We start from the raw sequence: 24,778 nt of genomic DNA, 5'->3' as shown, positions 1-24,778 counted from the left end.
ATGGGGAAGGCGGTGGGTGAAGCTGGAGGTTGGGAGCCAGGGGGATGGAAGTCAAGGTTCCAGCGGACTCTGATGACTCCTCTCTTGCTCTTCCCGCAGGAGAATTATGAGCTGCACTCGGTCGAGCTAGGCGCTGGTTCTGGCGGGAACAAGATGGGCAAGAAGAAGGCGGGCGGTGGTGGGGGCAAGAGGAAGGACAAGCTGGAGAACATGAAGAAGGAGATGGAGATCGTGAGCAGGGGCCTGGGGCAGGAGCGGGGGCTGTAGTGGGTGCTGGGGCGGGCTGGTCAAGTGACAGCCAGTGTCTTGTGTCTCTACACAGAATGACCACCAGCTGTCGGTGGCAGAGCTGGAACAGAAATACAAGACCAGTGCCACCAAGGTGAGCTGTGGTGGAGGGCAGCGAGGGTGCAGGAAGAAAAGAGGGAGGCGAAGATAGGAGGCAAAGAGGGAAGGGGTAGTGAGCTAGCTCACCTGGGAGGGCATTTATTTTGCTGAGAGAAAGAGGGAGAGGGAGAGGGAGAGAGAGACAGACAGACAGACACGCAGGTTAGAGCTCCCTGTGCATCACAGGGCTGCACTTATGGCACTAGGAGAAGCTTCTATGCTGTGCTGTCTCTCCTTGTCCCTCACACCCCTTGACTTTCTCTTTGTCTGAAAAAAGGAAGCCTGGGGCTGTAAAGTCCTGCTGACAACAGTAAGTAAATAGAAAAAACAGGAGGATGAATTAGAAAGAAAAGGCCAAACAGAAAGAGAAGAAGACAAAGAGAGAGAAACGGGGCTGGCAATTAGCTCACTGCTTTGCCACGTGTACAATCCAGGTTTGAGCCTGGCCCCCACTACATTAAAGGAAGCTTTGGTGTTATGATGTCTTTCCCTCTGTCACTCTGTTTCTGTCGCTCTATCTGAAAGTTAGCCTGGAGAGAAAAAGAGAGAACGAGAGAGACAAAAAGGGCAAAGATAGAAAGGCAAGCGGGTGAGCTGGGGAGACAGCTTAATGGTTATGCAAAGAGCCTTTCATGCCTGAGGCGCCAAAGGTCCAGGTTCAATCCCCTGAACTATCATAAACCAGAGTTAAGTGGTACTATCATGGGAGAAAGGGTAGGAAAAGGTAAAGAGACAGATAAGAAACAGGATAGAGACAACATGAAAGTCAGTGAAAAAGATCTTAGAGATAAGAGAAAAAGGAGGGAAGGGAAGAAAGAAGGATATTGAGGGAGAGGGGGCTCAGAGATAGCTAATCTGGCAGAGCACAGACTTTACCATGCTTGAGGACCTAGGTTCAAGCACCCAACTTCATGGGAGCACCATGCAAAGAGGAAGTTTTTGAGTGCTGGAGCTGTGTTGTGGTACCTCTCCTCTCTGTGACTTTCTTTATTTGTGTCTCTTACTCCATATCTGGAGAGAGAGAGAGAGAGAGAGAGAGAGAGAGACCCTACCAAGAGTGTTGGAATTGGGTAGGGAGGGATGAGGGACAGGGTTGGTAACAGAAAGACACCCATGGAGAGCTAGAGAAGGAAAGTGGGGTGGGGGGGTTTGCGCTGCAGGTTATGCACACATGGCACAAAGTTCAAGAACCAGTGTAAGAATAGCGGTCAAGCCCCTGGCTCCCCACCTGCAGAGGGGGTTGCTTCACAGGCAGTTAAGCAGGTCTGTAGGTGTCTATCTTTCTCTCCCCCTCTCTTCCCCTCCTTTCTCAATTTCTCTCTGTCCTATCCAACAACAGTAACAAGGGCAATAAAATGGGAAAAATGGCCTCTAGGAGCAGTGGATTCATAGTGCAGGTACCAAGCCCCAGCAATAACCCTGGAGAAAGAAAGAAAGAAAGAAAGAAAGAAAGAAAGGAAGGAAGGAAGAAATAAAAAAAAATTTTTTAAAAAGGGAAGTAGGGAAGGAGCCAGAGACAAAAGAACAGGGTAAGAGGAGAGCCCTCTGGCAGCCTTGGCCCCACCCTCTCCCTTTGTCCCCAGGGCCTCTCTGCCAGCTTGGCGGCGGAGCTGCTGCTACGGGATGGCCCCAACGCACTGAGACCCCCGAAGGGCACCCCAGAGTATGTTAAGTTTGCACGGCAGCTGGCAGGAGGCCTGCAATGTCTCATGTGGGTGGCAGCTGCCATATGCCTCATTGCCTTTGCTATTCAGGCCAGTGAGGGTGACCTCACCACCGATGACAATGTGAGTGCTGGGTGCTGGGGGGGCAGATGCAGACACAGGGACACCATGGGGTGGTGGTGGGGGGAGGGGCAGAAGACACTGACCTTGGGGTTTAGGACAACAGAAGAATGTGGGAATGCAGTTCTTGGGTCATGGAGGATAAAGGAGATTGGGGTGTGGGAAAGACCCAAGGACACAGGTCACAGAGGACACAGGAGAGAAATTGTCTCAGAGATGGAGGACATAGATGTGACTATAACAACATAGAAATGCAGTGTTTAAGATAAGGGAAGCAAGGACACAAGGACATAGGACAGCCAAGGACAGAGGGCCCAGGGGACATTGGGACTCCAACATGGAACACAAGGACATGGGGACATATATGCCACAAGACTCAGGTCACAGTGCGTGGAGGAACACAGGACCTTACACATGGAAGCACAGGGAGAATAAGAGGCAGGGCACTGACCAATAACTGGAGTCAGCACAGGGGATATGGGAATTTAGGGTATGTGACACTGGACACAGGCTTGAGAAGGCATAGGACAAGTGATACAGGATGGGGACCAAGATGGACAAAGACTGGATCTGGAGATTTGGGATTTGGAAGATGGTCTCAGAGGACACAGAATATGTGAATGAATCTACAGCACACAGATTCATGGATGTGGGGACATGAGGTCACAGGGACTATTGGGTCTAGGAGACACTGAGGGTGGTGCACAGATTGTGAAAATGAAAAGTGGACACAAAGAATACAATACTCAGAAGACCAAGGAAAAGGGGGACATATACACTTGATGGACTCAGCCCCAGGGGAGAGAATCAGAGGGTATGAGGACACATTGTAGGGATCAGGGACCAGAGAATATAAGCTGTAGGGACACTGAGACAATGGGGATGCTGAATGTAGGGTGTGAAGAATATAGGGACAGGCCACAGGCAATGGGAACTGTGTGTGTGTGAGACTTCCTAACAGTGTCTGGGAGACCTGAGGTGACCCTGAGAAGACCAAGGGGCTGGGGAGCAGGTGTTGGCACAGTGCAGGGAGCCCCTGCTACCATGGGTATCCCTGGCTCCCCGCTCCCCCTACCAGCTGTACCTGGCACTGGCTCTCATCGCTGTGGTCGTGGTCACCGGCTGCTTTGGCTACTATCAGGAGTTTAAGAGCACCAACATCATTGCCAGCTTCAAGAACCTCGTGCCCCAGGTAGGTCCCCCAGGTCTAGGCTGCTTCCAGTTCCAGAGGTCTCATGTTGGTCTGGGCAGCAATCTGTGGCCCCTCCCATCAGACCTCCATCTATCTTTCCCCATGGGTCCTAAGCCTCTTCACTTCACTTCTCTCTTTTTATTATTATTATTATTATTATTATTTTGCCTCTAAGGTTATTGCTGGGACTTGGTGCCTGCACTATGAATCCACTGCTCCTGGAGTCTATTCCCCCCTTTTTTTGTTGCCCTCGTTGTTGATATTATTATTGTTGTCATTGCTGTTGTTGTTGGATAGGATAGGACAGAGAGGTGGCGAAGACAGAGGGGGGAGAGAAAGAAAGACACCTGCAGACCTGCTTCACCGACTGTGAAACCACTCCCTTGCAGGTGGGGAGCTGGGGCTCGAACCAGGATCCTGAAGCTGGTCCTTGTGCTTGCGCCATGTGCGCTTAAGCTGCTGCGCCACCGTCCAGCCCCTCATTTTTTTTTTTTTTTTACCAGAACACTGCTTAGCTCTGGTTTATGGTGGTGCAGGGGATTGAACCTGGGACTTTGGAGACTCAGGCATGAGAGTCTCTTTGTATAACCATTATGCTATTTACTCCTGCCCCTCTTTTTCCTGCTGACTCCAGGTCTCATGTGTGTGAGATTTCATAGCTCTGAGTCATGTTCTCTTTTACTCTGATAGACAGACAGACAGACAAAGAGGGCGACACCATGGCAAGGATGTGCCCTCCCTTGCCATAGCACCTCCTATATGATGACAGGGCTTCAACCTGGGTCACATGTGTTTCCATACAGACACCCCATTTCTCTTTCTTGTATTTTTTAAAATTTTGATTACTATATGGAGCCAGAAGGTAGCTTCCCTAGTAAAATGCACATATGACTGTGAGCAAGGACCCAGTTCAAGCCCCTGGACACCATGTGAGAACACCTGTAGGAAGGAATCTTCACTAGCAGTGGAGCATGCTGTGGTTTTTCTTCTTCTTCTTCTCTCTCTCTTTTAAAAAAAATTTGTCATTTTTATTTATTAATGAGAAAAGAGGAGAGAGAGAAAGAATCAGATATCACTCTGGTCCATGTGCTGCTGAGGATTGAACTTTGGACCTCATGCTTGAGAATCCAATGCTATTCCACTGCACCACCTCCAGGATCACATCTTTCTACTCTCTCCTCCTCCTCTCTCTCTCTCTCTCTCTCTCTCTCTCTCTCTTCTAACTTTTTAATTTGATAGTGACAGAGAAATTGAGAGGGAAGGGTGTATAAAGGGAGGAGGGAGATAGATACCTGCAGCACTGCAGCACTGCTCATGACGTTACCCCCCGCAGGTGAGGGTTGTTTTTCCTTTCCTTTTATTTCTTTCGTAAGAGTGATACACACAGACAGAGACCAGACCACTGCTCAGCTCTGTATTATGGTGATGCCTGGGTTTGAAGTGGGACCTCGGAGCCTCAGGCATGTCTTTTGGATAATCATTATGCTGTCTTCCCAGTCCTGTGGTGTCTCTTCTTTCTCCTTTTTATTTCATTTTTTATCATCTTTATTTATTTATTGGGTAGAGACAACCAGAAATTGAGAGGAGGAGGGGAGATAGAGAGGGAGAGAGAGGGAGGCAGATGATAGAGCAGCAGGTTAAGCACAGGTGGCGCAAAGCCCAATGACCAGCGTAAGGATCCCGGTTCCAGGACCAGCATAAGGATCCTGGTTCCAGCCCCCGGCTCCCTACCTGCAGGGGGGTCGTTTCAGAGGCAGTGAAGCAGGTCTGCAGGTGTCTTTCTCTTCCCCTCTCTGTCTTCCCCTCATCTCTCCATTTCTCTTTGCCCTATCCAACAACGACAACAAGAATAACTACAATAATAAAATAAGAACAACAAAAGGGAATAAATATTTTTTAAAAAGGAGGGAGAGAGACAGAGAGACACCCACAGACAGCTCCCTGTCCTCAGCAGGCCCCCCACTCCTGTCCTCAGAAGCCTCCACCCCTTCAGTCCCCTGCCCCCTTCAGTTCTGTTTCCACTGCTCCACAGCAAGCAACTGTGATCCGGGATGGGGACAAGTTCCAGATCAATGCAGACCAGCTGGTAGTGGGCGACCTGGTGGAGATGAAAGGTGGGGACCGGGTGCCGGCCGACATCCGCATCCTTCAGGCTCAGGGCTGCAAGGTGGACAACTCCTCACTGACGGGAGAATCTGAGCCGCAGACTCGCTCGCCCGAGTGCACCCACGAGAGCCCCCTGGAGACCCGCAACATCGCCTTCTTCTCCACCATGTGCCTTGAGGGTCTGTGCAGCCCCTGCCCACCCAGATGACCCACTCTAGTCTGAGACACAGCCCCTCCCCAAAGCTGCCACCCCTCAGGTCACCTCACCTCCACCCCTGCCCCCAGATCCCCTTAGTACACTCCTCTTCCCAGCCATACTGCTTTCTGCCTATTGCTCTGCCTTCAGCTTAAGCCACTGTGCCCCGGGCCCCACGCCATGACTGCCCAGGCCTGAGTCTCTCTCTCTGCCTCCCACAGGAACGGCCCAGGGCCTGGTGGTGAACACTGGCGACCGCACCATCATTGGGCGCATTGCGTCTCTGGCCTCAGGAGTGGAGAACGAGAAGACACCCATCGCCATTGAGATCGAGCACTTTGTGGACATCATCGCAGGCCTGGCCATCCTCTTTGGGGCCACCTTTTTTGTGGTGGCCATGTGTATTGGCTACACCTTCCTGAGGGCCATGGTCTTCTTCATGGCCATTGTGGTCGCCTATGTGCCTGAGGGGCTGCTGGCCACCGTCACGGTGAGTTGGGGAGGCACCAAGAGAGGCACAGAGGCCAGAGACTTGCCCACCTGTCTGCTTGGTTCATCTGGACGCCCCCCACCCCATCTTCACCTGTCCATTTGTCTATCCACCTGTGTATTGTCCACTCTGCCCAGTCATCCTCCAACCTCTTCACCCCATTCAGCAAACACTCCTATAGACAAATCTGGGCCACATCTGGGTCACACAGTGACACTCAGAGATGATACAGGCAGGCATGGCTGGGTTTTGTGTGAACAGCATAACTTTCAATAGCCTGTATTCAGAACAAGACCTGCTCCAGAGGAGGCTCAGGGGAGGTTTGGATCTGGGTTGAGCTCTTGCTCTCCACCTGCAAGAGGCACATCCCTCTCTATCTCCCCTCTCCTCTCAATTTCTCTCTGTCCTATCTAATAAAATAGTAAGGAAAAATCTTTAAAAAAAAAGTTATTTATTTAGTGGTCCGGGAGGTGGTGCAGTGGATAAAGCATTAGACTCTCAAGCATGAGGTCCTGAGTTCAGTCCCCAGCAGCTCATGTACCAGAGTGTTATCTGGTTCTTTCTCTCTATCTTCCTCATAAATAAATAAATATTTTAAAAAATTATATATTCATAAATGAAAAGGGGTAGTGGCGGTGATGGTGGTGGAGAGAGAGAATACTAGAGAATCATTTTGACACATGCAATGCCAGGGACTGAACTCAGGACCTCATAATTTCAATATTTTATTCACTGCGCCACCTCTTAAGTCATTGATTGCTGGCATTCTTTCTTTTATATTTTATATAAAATTTATATTATAAATGTTGGGGAGGGGCTTTTATATTTTATATAAAATTATATTCATTTATATTTATTTATTTAATGGCCACTAGGGTTATTGCTGGAGCTCTGTTATTGCTGGAGCTGGCACTATGAACCCACCAGACCAGTTTCACTGCTCATGAAGCATCCCCCCTGCAGATGAGGAGTGAGGTCTCAAATATTTATTTATTTATTATTTATTTATTTATTTTTACAAGAGCACTGCTCAGCTCTGGCTTATGGTGGTGTGGGGGATTGAACCTGGGACTTGAGAGCCTCAGGCATGAAAGTCTCTTTGCATAACCATTATGCTATACCTCCACCCCATTTTTATTTATTTATTTATTTATTTTTAAAATTTATTTCTTTATTGGGGAATTAATGTTTTACATTCAACAGTAAATACAATAGTTTGTACATGCATAACATTCCCCAGTTTCCCACTTAACAATACAACCCCCATTATGTCATTTATTATCCTTCTTGGACCTGTATTCTCCCCACCCACCCACCCCAGAGTCTTTTACTTTGGTGCAATACGCCAATTCCATTTATTTTTTTAATGAGAAAGATACAGAGAGAGCTGGGAATTGAACATGGGCCCTCACAGCCTCAGGCGTAAAAGTCTTTTCGCATAACCATTATGATGTCTACTCAGCCTGAGAACTGCTTTCTCATTAAAAAAATATCTATATATTTATGAGACAGAGGTGAGGGAGGGAACCAGAGCACCACTCTGACACATGTGATGTGGGGAACTGAACTTAGTTCCTAATGCTTGTATGTCAGATGCCCTTCATGCTGCACCACTGCCTGGGCTGCTGCTCAGCCAGTGCAGTTTACAGAGGAGTCTGGCGACATTTATCCGCCTGGAGTGGGTTAGTATCCCAAGTGGAAAGCACAGGGGCCAGAGAAAGCTTGACTTCTGTAAAGGAACCCAGTGTACACCAAACCCGCACTGGGTGGTCCTGCGAGTTGAAGCAAGAGTGACGCCCCTCCCTCAACACTTGCCTTTTCCATTCCCTTCCCCAGGTCTGCCTGTCCCTGACCGCCAAGCGGCTAGCCAGCAAGAATTGTGTGGTCAAGAACCTGGAGGCAGTGGAGACGCTGGGCTCCACCTCGGTCATATGCTCTGACAAGACAGGGACGCTTACTCAGAACCGTATGACTGTGTCCCACCTGTGGTTCGACAACCACATCCATACAGCGGACACCACGGAGGACCAGTCAGGTGTGTGTGTGTGTGTTGGGGGAGGAGGGGAAGGGCCAGTGTATAAGGGGACCCTAAAGCCTGTGGCTCAGAGGTCGCTGGAACAAGTTCTGGGGGGCTGCCTGGGGGTGGGGGCTCCATGGCCAGGGGCAGAGGCAGCTCAGCCCCCGCCCAGGGGGAGTGGGTCTGGGTTCTGGTCACAAGGGAGGCTGGACACTGAGCCTGAGAGATGGCTCTGTCAGGGGGCAGGAGGAGGGTCCCATTCAGGGCAGGAGGATCCAGAGGAGGGCTCCGCCTGAAGGAGTCTGCAGAATCCCCTGAGCCCAGTCCAGATTCCTGGCCTACAGGGCACACTTTTCTTTTTATTTATTTATTTATTTATTTATTTATTTATTTTTTACCAGAGCACTGCTCAGCTCTGGCTTATGGTGGTTCAGGGGATTGAATTTGGGACTTCAGATGGAGCCTCAGGCGTGTAAATCTCTTTGCATAATATTATGCTGTCTCCCCAGCCCCTCTATTACTTTTTCCCCCATATATCTGCTCACCTCTGGCTGGTGGTGCTGGAGATTGAACCTGGGGCCTCAGAGTTTCAGGCAGGAGAGTCTGTTTGCACAACTTTGGTGCTGTCTACCCCTATACTCCAGGGCAGACTTTTGACCAGTCCTCCGAGACATGGCGGGCGTTGTGCCGTGTGCTCACGCTGTGCAACCGCGCTGCCTTCAAATCTGGGCAGGATGCGGTGCCGGTGCCCAAGGTGAGAACTGAGGCGCGGCGGGTTGTGCAGAGGCTGGGTTGAGGGTGGGGGTGGGGTGTGGTCCCGGGGCCTGTTGCTGCCGAGATTGTCTCTGAAGCCACGATCTCTCCCCAGCGCATTGTGATTGGCGACGCGTCCGAGACAGCGCTACTCAAGTTCTCCGAGCTGACTCTGGGCAATGCCATGGGCTACCGTGAGCGCTTCCCCAAAGTCTGCGAGATCCCCTTCAACTCCACCAACAAGTTCCAGGTGAGCCGCCCTTCCTGTGGCCCCGCCCACCCACTACAAGTCCCGCCCACACGCGACAAGGCCCCGCCCACCCATTCAAGGCCACGCCCACCCCAGGGTCTCCCACTCCTCTGGCAGCTGTCTGCGGGCTTAGCCCTTAACTCCCTCCAAAGCCACCACCACCACCCACATGCCCCGTCCACAGTCAAAGCCCATCGACTGCCAGGTCACGACTCACCCTTAACCACTGGGCATTCCGTGGGCTCCTTTTTGTTTAGAAAAAAAAATTAAGAGTCATTTTATTTGGGGTTAGTGGTTTACAGCAGAATTGTTGGTACATAGACACAATTTCTCATCTCCCCGTGATAGATGTCTGCAGGACACTCTCACCGCCAATTTAAGTCCTTTTCCACAGTCATGCACCAGGACCCCAATGCTTTTCCTAACCCTCCTTTCCCAAGAGTCTTTTGCTTCGGTGCAAAAAAGAAAAGAAAAGAAAAAAGACTTATTGTATAACTTATTTATCCCATGAGCTAGAAATAGGGAGAGAGAGGAGAGTGAGAACGGAGAAGAACTTTGTTAAATGTGGGGTGGGGTATTACACTTGGGACCTCATGCTTAGCAGTACAAAGCTCCACTACCTCCCCCGGGTGCTCTCCGTGGCTTCTTTTTTAAAAATAATATTTGTTTATTTATTCCCTTTTTCTTGCCCTTGTTGTTTTATTGTCATAGTTATTATTACTGATGTAATTGTTGTTGGATAGGACAGAGAGAAATGGAGAGAGGAGGGGAAGACAGAGGGGGAGAGAAAGACAGACACCTGCAGACCTGCTTCACCGCCTGTGAAGCGACTCCCCTGCAGGTGGGGAGCCGGGGTTCGAACCAGGATCCTTCCGCTGCTCCTTGCGCTTTGCACCACATGCGCTTAACCCGCTGCGCTACCGCCAGACTCCCTCTCCGTGGCTTCTTAACTAGACCTTCCCTGCAATCGAAATCCTGTCCTCCTTCCTACTCCCCATTTTTGCCCACCCGCCGCTCCCAGGACCCTCCCTCGGGGGAGGGGGGGGCTTTCTTTACCTTGATGGGTCTGGCTCCGAAGTCCGCACCTCCTTCCTGGAGCCTCCTTCTCTGGCTCTCGGAGCAGCGCCCCCGCGCGGTCAGCTCCAGCCAAGAGCCCTGTCCCGCGTCCCCGCCCGCAGCTGTCCATCCACACCCTGGAGGACCCGCGGGACCTGCGGCATGTGCTGGTGATGAAGGGCGCCCCCGAGCGCGTGCTGGAGCGCTGCAGCTCCATCCTCATCAAGGGCCAGGAGCTGCCGCTGGATGAGCAGTGGCGGGAGGCCTTCCAGACGGCCTACCTCAGCCTGGGAGGCCTGGGCGAACGCGTACTGGGTGAGACCAGAGGGTAGGGGAGGAGGAGAAGGGCCTTCCCTGTCCAGTCTGAAACCTGCCCTTCCCCTTTCACACTCTCACCTCCCACTTGTTCTGTCATAGTTCTTTCCTGGGTCTTTAAAAAAAATTTAATTAGTTATTTTATTTTATTTAGAAAGAAAAGAGAAAGAGAGTGGAGAGAGATAGAGAGAGATAGAGATTGACTAGAACACTGCTCAGGGAGTTGGGCAGTAGCTTAGCGGGTTAAGTGCACGTGGCGAAAAGCACAAGGACTGGCATAAGGATCCCGGTTCAAGCTCCCGGCTCCCCACCTGCAAGGGAGTCACTTCACAGGTGGTGAAGCAGGTCTGCAAGTGTCTATCTTTCTCTTCCCCTCCTCTCCATTTCTCTCTGTCCTATCTAAAAATCAAACAAACAAACAAAAAAACACTGCTCAGCTCTGGCTTGTGGTGGTGCCAGAAATTGAACTTGGGACCTGGGAGTCTCAGGCATGAGAGTCTCTTTGTATAACCACTATGCTGTCTCTCCTGCTCCTTTATTTATTTATTTATTTATTTATTTATTTATATACCAGGGCATGCTCAACTCTGGCTTATGATGGTATGGGGGATTGAACCTGGGACCTGGGACCTGGGAGCCTGAGATATGAGTCTGTTTGCATAACCATTCTGCTATCTCCCCCTCCCTATTTTTTTCTTTATTGGATAGAGACAGAAATGGAGAGGGAAGGGGGAAAGAGAAAGAGGGGAAGAGAGACACCTGTAGCAGTGCTTCTGTGAAACTTCCCCCTGCAGGTGTGGACAGGGGCTTGAACCTGGGTCCTTGCATTTGTAACATGTGCACTCAACCAAGTGCACCACCACCCTGCCCCTCATAAAACCCTTTGCACAATAATTATGCTATCTCCCCAACCCACTCTGTCATAGTCCTGATGCTGGTGTTTTCTAAATTCCTACTTGCATCTCAGCCCCTGCCCACTGATCCTCACCCAAACTTCCACATTGGATTTCCAACTTCCCTTCATTTTTGTCTTAACTCCTTAATTTCCCTAAACCTAATTGTTCCAACCCTTGAATGCACAGGCTTAAGGATCCAATTCTGAATCTTTCACCTTATCTGCTATCACCTCTGGCAAGAAACACCCCCTTTATAAGCCTCAGTTTCCTCATCTGTAGAAATAGGATGTAAAAAGCCTTGGGGGCAGCCTTGAGGCTGGACTCAGCATGGATGGAACTGAACACAGGGCTCACCCACACCCACACCCACACACCCACAGAGGCCTAGTACTTAGTGGGCTAACTTCATGGTCTTACTGGGGAATTGTCCACCCAGGACTCTTCTCTGATGCTCCTCTTCTCTGTCCAGGCTTCTGCCAGCTCTACCTGAATGAGAAGGACTACCCGCCTGGCTATGCTTTTGATGTGGAGGCCATGAACTTTCCAACTAGTGGCTTGTGTTTTGCTGGACTCGTGTCCATGATAGACCCACCTCGGGCCACTGTCCCTGACGCTGTGCTCAAGTGCCGCACAGCGGGCATCCGGGTATGTGGCTAGGAAGAGGACCAGGCAGAGGGCAGAGGATGGCAGTATTGGGGGGGGGGGAGTTGAGTAACTGTATGTATGATAAGAACTTTGTTTCATCTAAACAGGATTGTGTTGATTTATGAAGCTAAAAAGAAAAAAGTTCTGGGGGATGAAGCTTCAGGCATAGCTAAATCCAGGAACTCAGCTGTTATTAGGAATTTGCTCAGGTGGTTTTTTTTCCTTGTTGGTCTTTCTCTTCTCTCCTCTCTCTCTCTCTCTCTCTCTCTCTCTCTCTCTCTCTCTCCAGAGCACTACTACTCAGCTACTCAGTTCTGGCTTATGATGGTATAGGGGCTTGAACCTGTGACCTCAGAGCCTCAGGCATGAGAATCTGTTTGCACAACTATTACACTGTCTCCCCAGCCCTGGCCTTACTTTTCAAGCAGTTCCTTCATCTCAGTGAACAAAAGTGACAACTTATAAAGCAACTCCAGGACTGGAGAGATAGTTCACCAGGTGGGGCATGTGCCTTGGCATGTGTGAGGTCTGAATTTGTGTCCCAGTACCACATGGGAGGTACTAGGGCACTGGAGAAAGTTAGGGTGCTGTGGTGTCTCTCTCTCTTTCTCTGGCTGAATGAAAAAAAAAAAAAGACCAGCCCTGAGCAGTGTTCAAGGACTGAGACACACATACACAACACACACACACCCCACATATCTGGCTACCCCCATAGAAAGAGTTCTTGCAATCACACCAGACTGGGTCACATGTTCATTTATGAACCCATCTGTGGAGGAACTGGGGAAAAAACAATACCTGGATTGGGCTGATAAAGGTTTACTTGCCCAGTCTTGGCCCACCTCACTTCAGTCTGCTAGGGAGGGGTGGCTCCCCAAAGACAGATTAAGGATGGGGGAGTCAGTGATGAGCAAATACCACCCCAGTCCTGCACCTTGTGTATCTAAGGCCTCACTCAGATCTGGGCCTGCTACCTTTCTCAGCTCATTTTTTAGTCCCTCTGCTCTCTTCCCCTCCCCACCCCTACCCTCCCTGCCCTGCCCTCCCTTCTATTCCCCTCCTTTCCAGCCCCACTCCCTGCGGTTCTTCCCACAATTCAAGCACTTGCTCACCTCAGGACCTTTATTTACATTGGTTGTTTCCTCTGCCAGGAACACTCTTCCCCCAGATTTTTACTTGGCCATCTGTCTCACCCTTTTCAGATATCTGTTCAAATGTAATCTTCTGTTAGGCTTTCCCTGGGCACACTTATTTCACTAACCCTAACCATCCACTTCCATCCATTTTGTCCTGAAGGATACAATATCACCCATTTTTCTTCCTTCCTTCCTTTCTCTTTCTTTTTTACCAGAGCACTGCTCATCTCTGGCTTACGTGGTGGCTGAGGATTGAGCCTAGGATCTCAGTCTCAGGCATGAATGTCTTTTTTTTTTTTTTTTTTTTTTTGCATAACTACTATGCTATCTCCCAGCCCTATTTTATGTCTGCCTCGCACACTGGCATATCAGCCCCACAAGGAAAGGGATTTTTCTGTTTTGTCCTTGAGGTTTCCCAGCACATAGCAGGTTTTCATGAATGCTGAATGAATGAATGAATGAATGAATGAAGTCTATTCCCCACTTCATTGGAAGAAGCTTTGGTGCTGTAGTGTTTCTTTCTATCTGAAAAGTTTATTCTGAGCAGTGAAGCCTTGGCAACTACAGAAAGAAAGTAAAAATGAATGAGCGTGGGGAGCCCAGTGGTGGTGCACCTGGTTGAACACACGTTACATCGCACAAGGACCCAGGTTCAAGCCTCTAGTCCCCACCTGCAGGAGGAAAGCTTCAAAAGTGGTGAAGCAGTGTTGCAGGTGTCTGTCTCTCTCCCTTTCTATCATCTCCTTCCCTCTCAATTTCTGGCTTGTCTCTATCAAATAAATAAAGATTAAAAAATTAAAAAATAAAGAAATGAATGAGCGTACCAGTAGACATTCACGAGGGAGGGTGTGGAGGGACAGTGGGCTGATATGAAGTTGTCAAGGGTCTGTCAGTATTTCTCTCCCACCATCACAGGTGATCATGGTGACAGGTGACCATCCCATCACAGCCAAGGCCATTGCAGCTAGTGTGGGCATCATCTCAGAAGGTAGTGAGACAGTGGAGGACATCGCTGCTCGCCTCCGTGTGCCTGTGGACCAGGTGAACCGGAAGTAAGCCCCCCACCCCAGTCCTCAACCTTCCCTCCCAGTGGGGCTTCCCACAACCCAGGCACCAGAGGCCCCAGCGATGCCCATCCCTGCTGCAGGGATGCCCGTGCCTGTGTGATCAATGGAATGCAGCTGAAGGACATGGACCCGGCAGAGCTGGTGGAGGCGCTGCGCACCCACCCTGAGATGGTGTTTGCCCGCACCAGCCCCCAGCAGAAGCTGGTGATCGTGGAGAGCTGCCAGCGACTGGTGCGATGGCCAAGGGAGGCGGGTGGAAGGGCTGGATCACCCCAGGGCGTCTGGGCTGACCATCCACCCACCTGTGCACGCTCCCCTCAGGGTGCCATCGTGGCTGTAACTGGGGATGGTGTCAATGACTCCCCGGCCCTGAAGAAGGCAGACATTGGCGTGGCCATGGGCATCGCTGGCTCGGATGCTGCCAAAAACGCTGCAGACATGATCCTGCTGGATGACAATTTTGCTTCCATTGTCACGGGCGTGGAGCAGGGTCCGGCCTGGGGCTGAGATGGGGGCGGGCTTGGAGGTATAGGATGGGGTGCAAGAGGCAGGGGCAGTGGGAAGGCTGAGGAGCCTGCTAATCTCTCCCTCCCTCCTTCTTTCCCTCCAGGCCGCCTGATCTTTGACAACCTGAAGAAGTCCATTGCCTACACGCTGACCAAAAACATCCCCGAGCTCACACCCTACCTCATTTATATCACCGTCAGCGTGCCCCTGCCACTTGGCTGCATCACCATCCTCTTCATAGAGCTCTGCACGGACATTGTGAGTCTGGAGACCCTGTGCCCCAGCCCATAGGGACAACCCTTGACATTTGGGTGCAGAGGAAGGGAAGATGGGGGCAAGGAGAGAGAGAGACAGAGAGGGAATCAGAGACATATGTCGATGCTCTGATGGAGATGAACATCAGGAAAAATGTGGACTGGACATGCCAAACCTTTTTCCTTTTTATTGGGGGATTAATAGTTCACAGTAAATACAGTTGTTGATACAATTGTAAAATTTCTCAGTTTTATGCAAAACACTCTCACCTGCAGCCTAGGTCCTCCCCACCATCACGCACCAGGACCTGAAATTCCCCCCACCCCCTACCCTCAGAATCCTTTACTTGCAGTACACCAAATCCTGTCCAAATTCTGCTTTGTATTTCCCTTTATGTTTTTTATTTATCAACTTCTGTCTATGAGTAAGATCATTTTGACAGGGATCAGCCATCCTGTCCAGGCAGGTGTGACTGTGGTCACTATGGACCCTGTCTCCTAACCTTACTTTGGTCCTTGCCCACTAGTGGAGGTGAGAGGAGGCAGGCAAGGACAGGGTCAAGGCCAGAGGGCCAACTTATTTATTTTATTATAATTATTATTTTTAAAACCAGAGCACTGCTCAACTCTGGCTTAAGGTGGTGTAGGAGATTGAAGCTGGGACTTTGGAACCTCAGGCATGAGAATCTCTTTGCATAACCATTATGCTATCTACCCCACCCCTTTTAAAAAATATGTATTTATCTTATTTAACAGGACAGGGAGAAATTAAGAGGGAAGGGGGGAGACAGAGTGAGAAAGAGAGATACCTGTAAACCTGCTTCACCACTTGTGAAGCTTTCCCCCTACAGGTGGGGAATAGGGGCTTAAACCAGGGTCTTTGCACATGGTAACATGGTAATATTGAAATGGCCTTCAGGCCAGACAGACTCTTAAACCTGGTTCCTTCTGCTTCTGGTCAGTTCCCATCAGTCTCCTTGGCTTATGAAAAGGCTGAAAGTGACATCATGCACCTGCGTCCACGGAACCCAAAGCGTGACCGATTGGTCAATGAGCCTCTTGCTGCCTACTCCTACTTCCAAATTGGTGAGTGTCTTTGCTCCAACGTGAGACTCACTTGCCTTGTCCTCTCTGATATGGACTGGGGCTGCTTCTGAATCTCCCTGTGTGCACATGAGGGTCTCTATAATTGAGTGTCCCTCTGTGACCCTGTCTCTGGGTCATTGCTTCTTCCTGCAGATCAAGCCCAGGGTCTCATGCATGTAGTCTGCCTTCTGGGCCCAATTACTCATTCATTCACTGGAGAGAATAAATGAAAAACACACATACACATCCAGTGCTAACCATTGCTCTACTATTCATGGGGTTCTACTGCTTTGTCTCTTCGGCTCTCCTGTGCTGCTGGGATCCAGCTTTATAAACGCAATGTAAATGCTCTACCATTGAACCACCTCTGTGGCCTCAACTATCTCCTGTTATTTTATTTTTTGGCTAGAGACAGACAAGAGAGAAACTGAGAGGGAAGAGAAGGCGATAGAGAGAAAGAGTACTACTTCACTACTTGTGAGGAAACCCCTCCTGAAGGTGGGGGACCTGGGACTTGAACCTTGGTCCTTTCACATTGCTGTATGTATGCTCTCTCTACCAGCTGCACTCACCCTATGTCTTTTTTTTGAAAGTTTTTTTAAAAAATATTTATTTATTTTCCTTTTTGTTGCCTTTGTTGTTTTTATTGTTGTTGTTCCTTTTTTTCCCTTTTTTTGACATTTTATTTTTTTAATTAATTTATTTTTTAATTTTTTTATTTAAGAAAGGATTAATTAACAAAACCATAGGGTAGGAGGGGCACAACTCCACACAATTCCCACCACCCAATCTCCATAACCCACCCCCTCCCCTGATAGCTTTCCCATTCTCTATCCCTCTGGGAGCATGGACCCAGGGTCATTGAGGGTTGCAGAAGGTAGAAGGTCTGGCTTCTGTAATTGCTTCCCCGCTGAACATGGGTGTTGACTGGTTGGTCCATACTCCCAGTCTGCCTCTCTCCTTCCCTAGTAGGGTGGGGCTCTGGGGAAGCGGAGCTCCAGGATACATTGGTGGGGTCTTCAATCCAGGGAAGCCTGGCTAGCATCCTGATGGCATCTGGAACCTGGTGATTGAAAAGAGTTAACATACAAAGCCAAACAAATTGTTGAGCAATCATGGACCCAAAGCTTGGAATAGTGGAGAGGAAGTGTTAGGGGGGTACTCACTGCAAACTCTAGTGTACTTCTGCTTTCAGGTATATATTTTGCAGTAGTTTATAGATACGTGTGAACATAAGCTCTCTCTCTCACAGAAAATGGTGTATATCTAGGTTTTGGGACTTTGTTAGAAAGTGAACCACCTGAGATGAAATTAGAGTGTACTATAAAAGGAAAGGTCTCACCCGAGTAATGAAGCTGAAGGGTTGTCATTCCACATGTGAAGTCTCTGGACACAGTCTGAAGTGAAGCATGTTGAGGTGGCAATCGTTGTGTTGATTAGGTTGTGATCGGCAGATGCAATATTATTTGATATGGATTGGGAGAGGCATACGGGAAAGTGGGCCCTATCCAAGGGTTCCAGGACTGGGGGAAGTAGAGGCTCTATAGTGGAGATGTGAGGTTCCTGCTGTCTTAGGGTTCAAAAAGACAATCGATAGTTAATGTTATCATCACATTATTTGGCAATTGGGTTAACTTTGAAAAGTCCTTTTGTTATGGTTTGCTGTACAGTACCCAGTATCTTGTATATAGCTGTGCTATTGGATGCTTGTTGTTCCTTTTTTAAAAAATGTTTATTTGAGGCCAGGTGGTGGCACACAGTTTACCATATGCAAGGGTTCAAGTCCCTGGTCCCCACTAATAGGGAGGGAAGCTTCATGAGTGGAGGGGCAGTGCTGTAGGTGCTTCCCTTTCTCTCTTCCTCTTACTTTCTTTTTCTTTAACATTTTATTTTTTTAAATATATATTTTATGATTTATTATTGTATAGAGACAGCCAGAAATTGAGAGGGGAAGAGGAGATAGAGAGGGAGAGAGACAGAGAGACGCCTGCAGCCCTGCTTCACCACTGGTAAAGCCTCCCTGCCTGCAGGGTGGGGACCAGGGGCTTGAACCTGGGTCCTTGTGCACTGTAATGTGTGCACTTAACCAGGTGTGCCACCGCCTGGCCCCTTCCTCTTACTTTCTATAAAGAAAAAATCCACTGGGAGCAGTGGATTCATCATGCATGCACTGAGCTCCAGCGATAATCTTGGTAGCTATAAAAATGTTTATTTCCACCAAGACTATCATTGGAGCTCTGTGCCTGCATGATTCCACTGTCCTCAATGGACTTTTTTTTTTCCTGACAGAGGAGGAGAGGGAGAGAGAGAGAGAGAGAGAGAGAGAGAGAGAGAGAGAGAGAGAGAAGAGAGAATGTGTGGGGAAATAGCATAGTGGTTATGCAAAAAGATGTTCATGCCTGAGGCATCAAAGGTCCCAGATTCAAGCCCCAGTACTACCATAAGCCAGAGTTGAGCAGTGATCTGGAAACAAACAAGCAAACAAAAAGAGAAATGGGGGCTCAAGCAGAGATGGAAAAATATCACAGCATGGGTTGGGGTAGATAGCTTAATGGTTATGCAAATAGACTGTCATGCCTGAGGCTCTAAAGTCCTAGGTTCTATCTCCTACATTACTATAAGCCAGAGCTGAGCAGTGCCCTTGTTAAAAAAAAAAAAAAAAAAAAAGAGGGGGCTGGGTGGTAGTGCAGCAGGTTAAGCACACATGGCGTGAGGTGCAAGGACTGGTGCAAGGATCCCAGTTTAAGTCCCCCCCCCCCACTCCCCACCAGCAGGGGGGTTTGCTTCACAAGCAGTGAAGCAGGTCTGCTGTTGTCTTTCTCTCCCCCCTGTCTTCCCCTCCTCTCTCGATTTCTCTCTGTCCTATCCAACAACGACATCAGTAACAATAATAACCATAACAGTGATAAAACAAGGGCAACAAAAGGGGAAAAACATAGCCTCCAGGAGCAGTGGATTCATAGTGCAGCCACTGAGCCCCAGCAATAACCCTGGAGGCAAAAAAAAAAGGAAAGAAATACCACAGTGCTGTTTCACCACCCATGGAGTTTCACCCGTGGTTGTGCTCCCTTGTGTTGGCTGGGGCCTTGAAGACAGATCCTTGTATATGGTAAAATGTATGAACCATCTCTCAGTCCTATTTTTTTTAGGTTCTCTGGGCATGTCTGTCCCTGCCTCTCCCAGTATTCTGTATCTCAAGTCCCTATTGCTTGCCTGTGGTTCTGTGTCTGTCTCTCCATGTTCTTCTGTCCTCTCTGGCTCTCTGCTCCTCCCCCAGGTGCTATCCAGTCCTTTGCTGGCTTCACCGACTACTTCACAGCCATGGCCCAGGAGGGCTGGTTCCCACTGCTGTGTGTGGGCCTGCGGCCAAAGTGGGAGGATCACCATCTACAAGATCTGCAGGATAGCTATGGCCAGGAGTGGGTAAGCTGCCCCGCCCATACCCCCAGGACTCCCTTATTTCCAAAGCCACCTGTCTTGTGTGTGGTGCACACTCCCTCCCTCCACATGTGACAAGTCAGTCACAGCATCCCAGACACCTAAACTCTTTGCCAAGCTTGGGGTCTAGGACCTCACTCCCCTCCCCCCTCTGCCCACCCACACACACTGTCCCAAGCTCCCAGTTGCCCTGACAGTAAGACATCGTCTCAGGTGTGGGACCACCTTGTTCTTTTCCCTGCAGCATCACTTACCCAGGGTATCTACCTGTGTGGATGACTTTAATGAAGGCTTGGAGCATAGAGAGACAAGACAGGCTATCAGGTGTATTTAGTTTGCCCTGGAGGGCTACAGATCAGGACATTCCCCATACATATTTGCCATCATGAGAAGAATGCAGACCTGGGGAGCCAGACTGCCTCAGTTCATGGTTACCTGCTACTTCTCACAGTTGTGTGACCCTGAGCAAATTGCTTTGTCTCTCTGTACCTTGGTTTTCTTACCCAGAAAGTGAATCCTAATGTTTACCTCAGTGACTTTTCAGTGTGGTTCCCTGAAAAGCAGCAGCAGTACCTGGGATGGAAACATCTTTGGGATGTAAATTGCCTTTTTAAAAAATAGATTTATTGGGATTGGGTGGTGGCACATCTGGTCGAGTGCACATGTTATACTGTGCAAGGACATGGATTTGAGCCCCCAGTCCCCACCTGCAGGGGGAAAGCTTTGTGAGTGATAAAGCAGTATTGCAGGTATTTCTCTTCCTCTTTTTAAAAAAATGTTTTTTATTTATTATTGAACAGAGACAGAAATTTACAGGGGAGGGGGAGATAGAGAGGGAGCGAGACAAAGAGACACCTACAGCCCTGCTTCACTACTTGTGAAACTTTCCCCCTGCAGGTGGGGAACAGGGGCTTGAACCTGGGTCCTTGCACACTGTATTGTGAGTGCTTAACCAGGTATGTCATCGCCTGGTCCCTCTCCCTCTATCAACTCCCATTCCCTCTTGATTTCTGGCTATCTCTATTCACTAAATAAATAAATACATATAATAAAAATATATTAATGAGAGGGATGGAGGAAACACCAGAGCACCATTCAGCATGTGGGATGCTGGAGGTTGAACTCAGGACTTCAGGCTCCCAAGTTCATGCCCTACTTATTGAGATACCTCCCAGACCCAATGTCAAGTCTCAATTCCTCTGAGGTCAGATACTCTGGGAGTGGGGCCTGGAAGCCTTCTGGGAATTCTGATGTTTTGATTACACCGCTTTGCCTCATAGACTCAGTGGGAGAACTAAATCAGATGATACATGTGGACCACTCAATACCTGGGGCACAATGTTTTCCATACAGTTAGCTGGTATTTTTTTTTTTTTAAAGCTGAAATGTTGAGGAGACAAGCATAGTGATTATGTAACAAGATTTTTATGCCTGAGGCTCTGAGATCCCAGGTTCAATCCCCAGCAACACCATAAGCCAGAGCTGAGCAGTGCTCTGGTAAAAAGAAAAAAAGAAATGGATTCATTAGTGACTGCCCTCTTAAATGGGACATATCTGTGTTAACACCCTCTTTTTTATTTAAATATTCTATTTATTTATTAACGAGAGGGATAGGAGGAGAAAGAACCAGACATCACTCTGGTACATGTGCTGCTGGGGATTGAACTCAGGACCTCATGCTTGAGAGACCAACACTTTATCCATTGCGCCACCTCCCGGACCACAGTTAAGACCCTCTTAAGCCAAACGTGACTCCTGCCTTGGACTATTCTCCAGTAGAACACCCAGGAAATTCTCCATCTCCCCTGTCATGCATTATGAAAGCAACTGTCCTGCCTGCCATCTGCCCAGGCACTGCCATCTGTTAGACCAACATTCCTGGGCCCATGTTCCAGGGACCTGCAAATCCAGCAGATTCTGTCTCTCCTGTCTCCCCCCAGCTCAGCTTTGACATAAGGGATAACACTTAGGGGCTCCTGGCCCCACTTTCCTGGCTGGCTCTGGAGTTCTGTTGGACTCAAGCTGCTTTTGTTCCCTCCTGGTCCACAGACGTTTGGACAGCGCCTGTACCAGCAGTACACCTGTTACACTGTGTTCTTCATCAGCATTGAGATGTGCCAGATCGCTGACGTCCTCATCCGCAAGACACGTCGCCTTTCTGCCTTCCAGCAGGGATTCTTCAGGTGTTCCAGGCTGGCCCCTGCCCTGCCTGTTGTCTAACCCCCATGCCCTAGTCCAGCCCCTGTGAGGTCTTGACTAGGAGTTGCTGCAGCCAGCATATTCCATTTTGGATAAGTTGGTGCCAGGTGCTAACACTCCTCTCAGTGGTTGGCCAGTAGCTCCTACTATGTGCCTCTTAGCTGGGTTCCTTCAGGTCTCAACTAATGGGGAAACTGGCAGGTTGTCAGCCGCTGTTGGAGCAAGGTTAAACGCTTTAGGATGTCTCTGTACTGCTGATGCCACCCAACCTCCTCTGACCCAGTACCCTGATTTCCATCTGGTTCTCAACTCCCCATGGCCTTTTCCCCCGTCTACCTACCTGAGCCTGTCCCATCCTGCCCCGCCTGCAGGAACAAGATCCTGGTGATTGCTATCGTGTTCCAGGTCTGCATCGGTTGCTTCCTGTGCTACTGCCCCGGGATGCCCAACATTTTCAACTTCATGCCCATTCGGTGAGGGGCTGTGACATGTGAGCAGAGGGTTGGGCCTGCAAGACTGTATGTACCTGGGGCAGCCTTCACCTTGCTGTCTCACCTATGCCTGCAGGTACCAGTGGTGGCTGGTCCCCATGCCCTTCGGCCTCCTCATCTTTGTCTATGATGAAATCCGGAAACTGGGAGTTCGCTGTTGCCCAGGGAGTGAGTGTGGAATTTGGAGAGTTTGGGGTGGTGCAAAAATTTTAAAATATATTTTTATATTTATTTATTTTCCCTTTTGTTGCCCTTTTTTCTTATTGTTGTAGTTATTGACATCGTTGTTAGATAGGACAAAGAGAAATGAAGAGAGGAGGGGAAGACAGAGAGGGGGCAAGATAGACAGACACCTGCTTCACCGCTAGTGAAGTGACTCCCCTGAAGGTGGGGAGCAGGGGAGCTCGAACTGGAATCCTTACACTGGTCCCTGAGCTTTGCGCCACGTGCGCTTAACCCGCTATGCTACGCCTGACTCCGGTGCACAAGTTTTTAGAGTAGTTGCTTCATCTTTGACCTCCTAATCTAGCTACCATTGATTTGTGACCTCTAAGCCCCAGGTATTCCCTCCCTCACCTGCTCTAGGCTAGCTCTGAGTCCACTTTCTCTCTCCCAGGCTGGTGGGATAAGGAGCTCTACTATTAGGTCACTGCCTGCAACTCTTCCCTGCATCCACCATGGACGGCCAGGTGGGGCAGGACCCCTGGAGCCCTCCGAACAGCCACCTGAACTTCCGAGCAGTCAAGAGTCCTGGCTCCACTTGTGTCATCTTGTAGTCCACTGCACCTCAGCCTTGGGGCGGGGAGTGGAATGGATCCACTTCCTTTCCCCATGCACAAGGGGTCTACCCTCCTGGATCTGTACCCTGTGCTGGCCTTGGGGAAGTTGCCCCCTAAAGGGCTGGGGGCTTTGGGGGGTGGGGGTGTAGGAGCTAGCAGCTCTGTGGACTCCAGCCCAGGCAAGAGGATTGTCTGGGGGCTCTGAAAACAATGTCAGCGTGATCGTAATAAACCAGAACCAGCTCACATGAACTTGTGCTTCATTCTATGCGAGGTGTTGTCTTAAGTGTTTCTTACCCTTCCACAACCCTGCAACCTTAGGGTCACTTGGTTAAAGGCTCTCCTCTAGTTTCTAGATTTCAGCCTGACACATGGTAGGCACTCAATATTCTGGGGAGCTAGGGAATGAGCCTTCCCAATTTTTTTTTACATAGGAGACCACATGCAAGCAGAACCTCTTACCACTCTTTTGACCAGACCGCCAATTCCATCCAGGGTTGTCTTTTTATTTCCAATTTTTTAAATTGCCACCAGTGTTACTGCAGGAGTTTGGTACCAGCACTACAAATCCACAGCTCCTGGTAGCCATTCCCACCCTCCACCCCCTTTTCCCCTTTTCTATTTGCTAGGACAGAGAAATTGAGAGGGGCAAGGGAAAATAGGGGAGGGGGTAAGAGAGACACCTGCACATCTGTGTTACCACTTCTGCAGGTGGGGGGCAAGGGCTTGAAACCAGGTCCTTGTGCCTGCTCACGTGTGCTCAGCCATGTGTGCCACCACCAGGCACCCCCCCCCCCCTTTTTTTTAAAAATTGTTCCTGGAGTCTATTTCTTGAGATAGACAAAGAAAACACCACAGCACCAAAGTTTCCTCCAGTGTGGTAGGGGCCAGACTCAAACCTGGGTCACCCACATGGCAAAGCAGCTGCACTGTCCAGGTGAGCTATAGCTTCTTAGCACCTGGCCTCTCCTTGATACGTATTGTCAAAAACCGTTTCCACATTGAGCTGTGAACTTCTCCACTCTGACTGGGATTGCTCACTCTGTTATCCCCGCGGTGGGCATTCATGCTGTCACAACTCCTGGAGGCTAAAGTGACAGGTCTTCAAGCTCACTCTCACCTGAAAGGTTAATAGTTAACTCTCCAGTTGCTAGAACACAACTCACCCTCCCAACTCCCTGTCTCACCTCTGGCAGACCACATCTCTCAAGCCTCCTTCTTTCTTTGTCTGAAGGGAGCCAGTGTGGTTCCTCCTCCTCAGGAAAAGTGGTAAGCCCTTGGGGACACAAGCCCCCAAATTGTTACATGGGGCTCACTCCTTAGTCACGTATACTGTGCACACTCCTTGTGGGTACCCTCAGCCCCAACAATAGAAACACACTTAGCCCACCAGTCACCATTACTTCTCGAATCTGCTCCCACCCACACCAGCTTCAGTCTTTCCATTCACAGTGGTTTTGTGATCTGCCTAAAGCCAAGTATGACCCTCTCCTTCCCCTGCCTAGTCTCCACAGTCTCTGGCCAACTCCTAGCCTTTAAAGCCTTCTGTGGTCTCATAAGTTTCCACACATATTCCACTTATCAGCCCTCAGGCTTCTGTGCAAGGGTTAGGCTCTCTCTGACCTCAAGGCCCTGACACTTGCTGTTCTACTTTGCCCTGCAAACTCCTCCCTGGTTTTCTCACCTCAGCCCCCATTGCTCTGGTGTCTTCCTGAGCTCTAGGAAAGCCAAGAT

The 24,778-nt window shown here is 49.5% G+C and overlaps 1 protein-coding gene across 1 annotated transcript; it reads left to right on the top strand.

Annotated features, from left to right (window-relative positions):
* On the top strand, positions 1-23,331 carry ATP4A (ATPase H+/K+ transporting subunit alpha). Its single transcript, XM_007538676.2, has 22 exons — positions 1-12; positions 100-231; positions 323-382; positions 1,971-2,174; positions 3,250-3,363; positions 5,396-5,648; positions 5,887-6,155; positions 7,992-8,190; positions 8,817-8,926; positions 9,041-9,175; positions 10,354-10,546; positions 11,912-12,087; positions 14,139-14,275; positions 14,371-14,521; positions 14,612-14,780; positions 14,901-15,055; positions 16,014-16,137; positions 19,415-19,560; positions 21,625-21,758; positions 22,146-22,247; positions 22,342-22,433; positions 22,882-23,331. Exons 1-22 carry the CDS (start codon positions 1-3, stop codon positions 22,908-22,910), a joined length of 3,096 nt encoding a protein of 1,031 aa, XP_007538738.1. The 3' UTR covers positions 22,911-23,331.
* The last annotated feature ends 1,447 nt before the right edge of the window (positions 23,332-24,778 follow it).

This window comes from Erinaceus europaeus, chromosome 2 (genome assembly GCF_950295315.1).
Source record: "Erinaceus europaeus chromosome 2, mEriEur2.1, whole genome shotgun sequence".
Classification (NCBI taxonomy): domain Eukaryota; kingdom Metazoa; phylum Chordata; class Mammalia; order Eulipotyphla; family Erinaceidae; genus Erinaceus; species Erinaceus europaeus.
This window is presented reverse-complemented; position numbering and strand designations above follow the sequence as displayed.

Excerpts from the sequence above, each read along its gene's own strand:
- ATP4A (XM_007538676.2), top strand. Across the intron at positions 14,276-14,370 it reads GTGGACCAGGTGAACCGGAA|GGATGCCCGTGCCTGTGTGA; the intron begins GTAAGCCCCCCA and ends TCCCTGCTGCAG. Across the intron at positions 22,434-22,881 it reads AGTTCGCTGTTGCCCAGGGA|GCTGGTGGGATAAGGAGCTC; the intron begins GTGAGTGTGGAA and ends TCTCTCTCCCAG.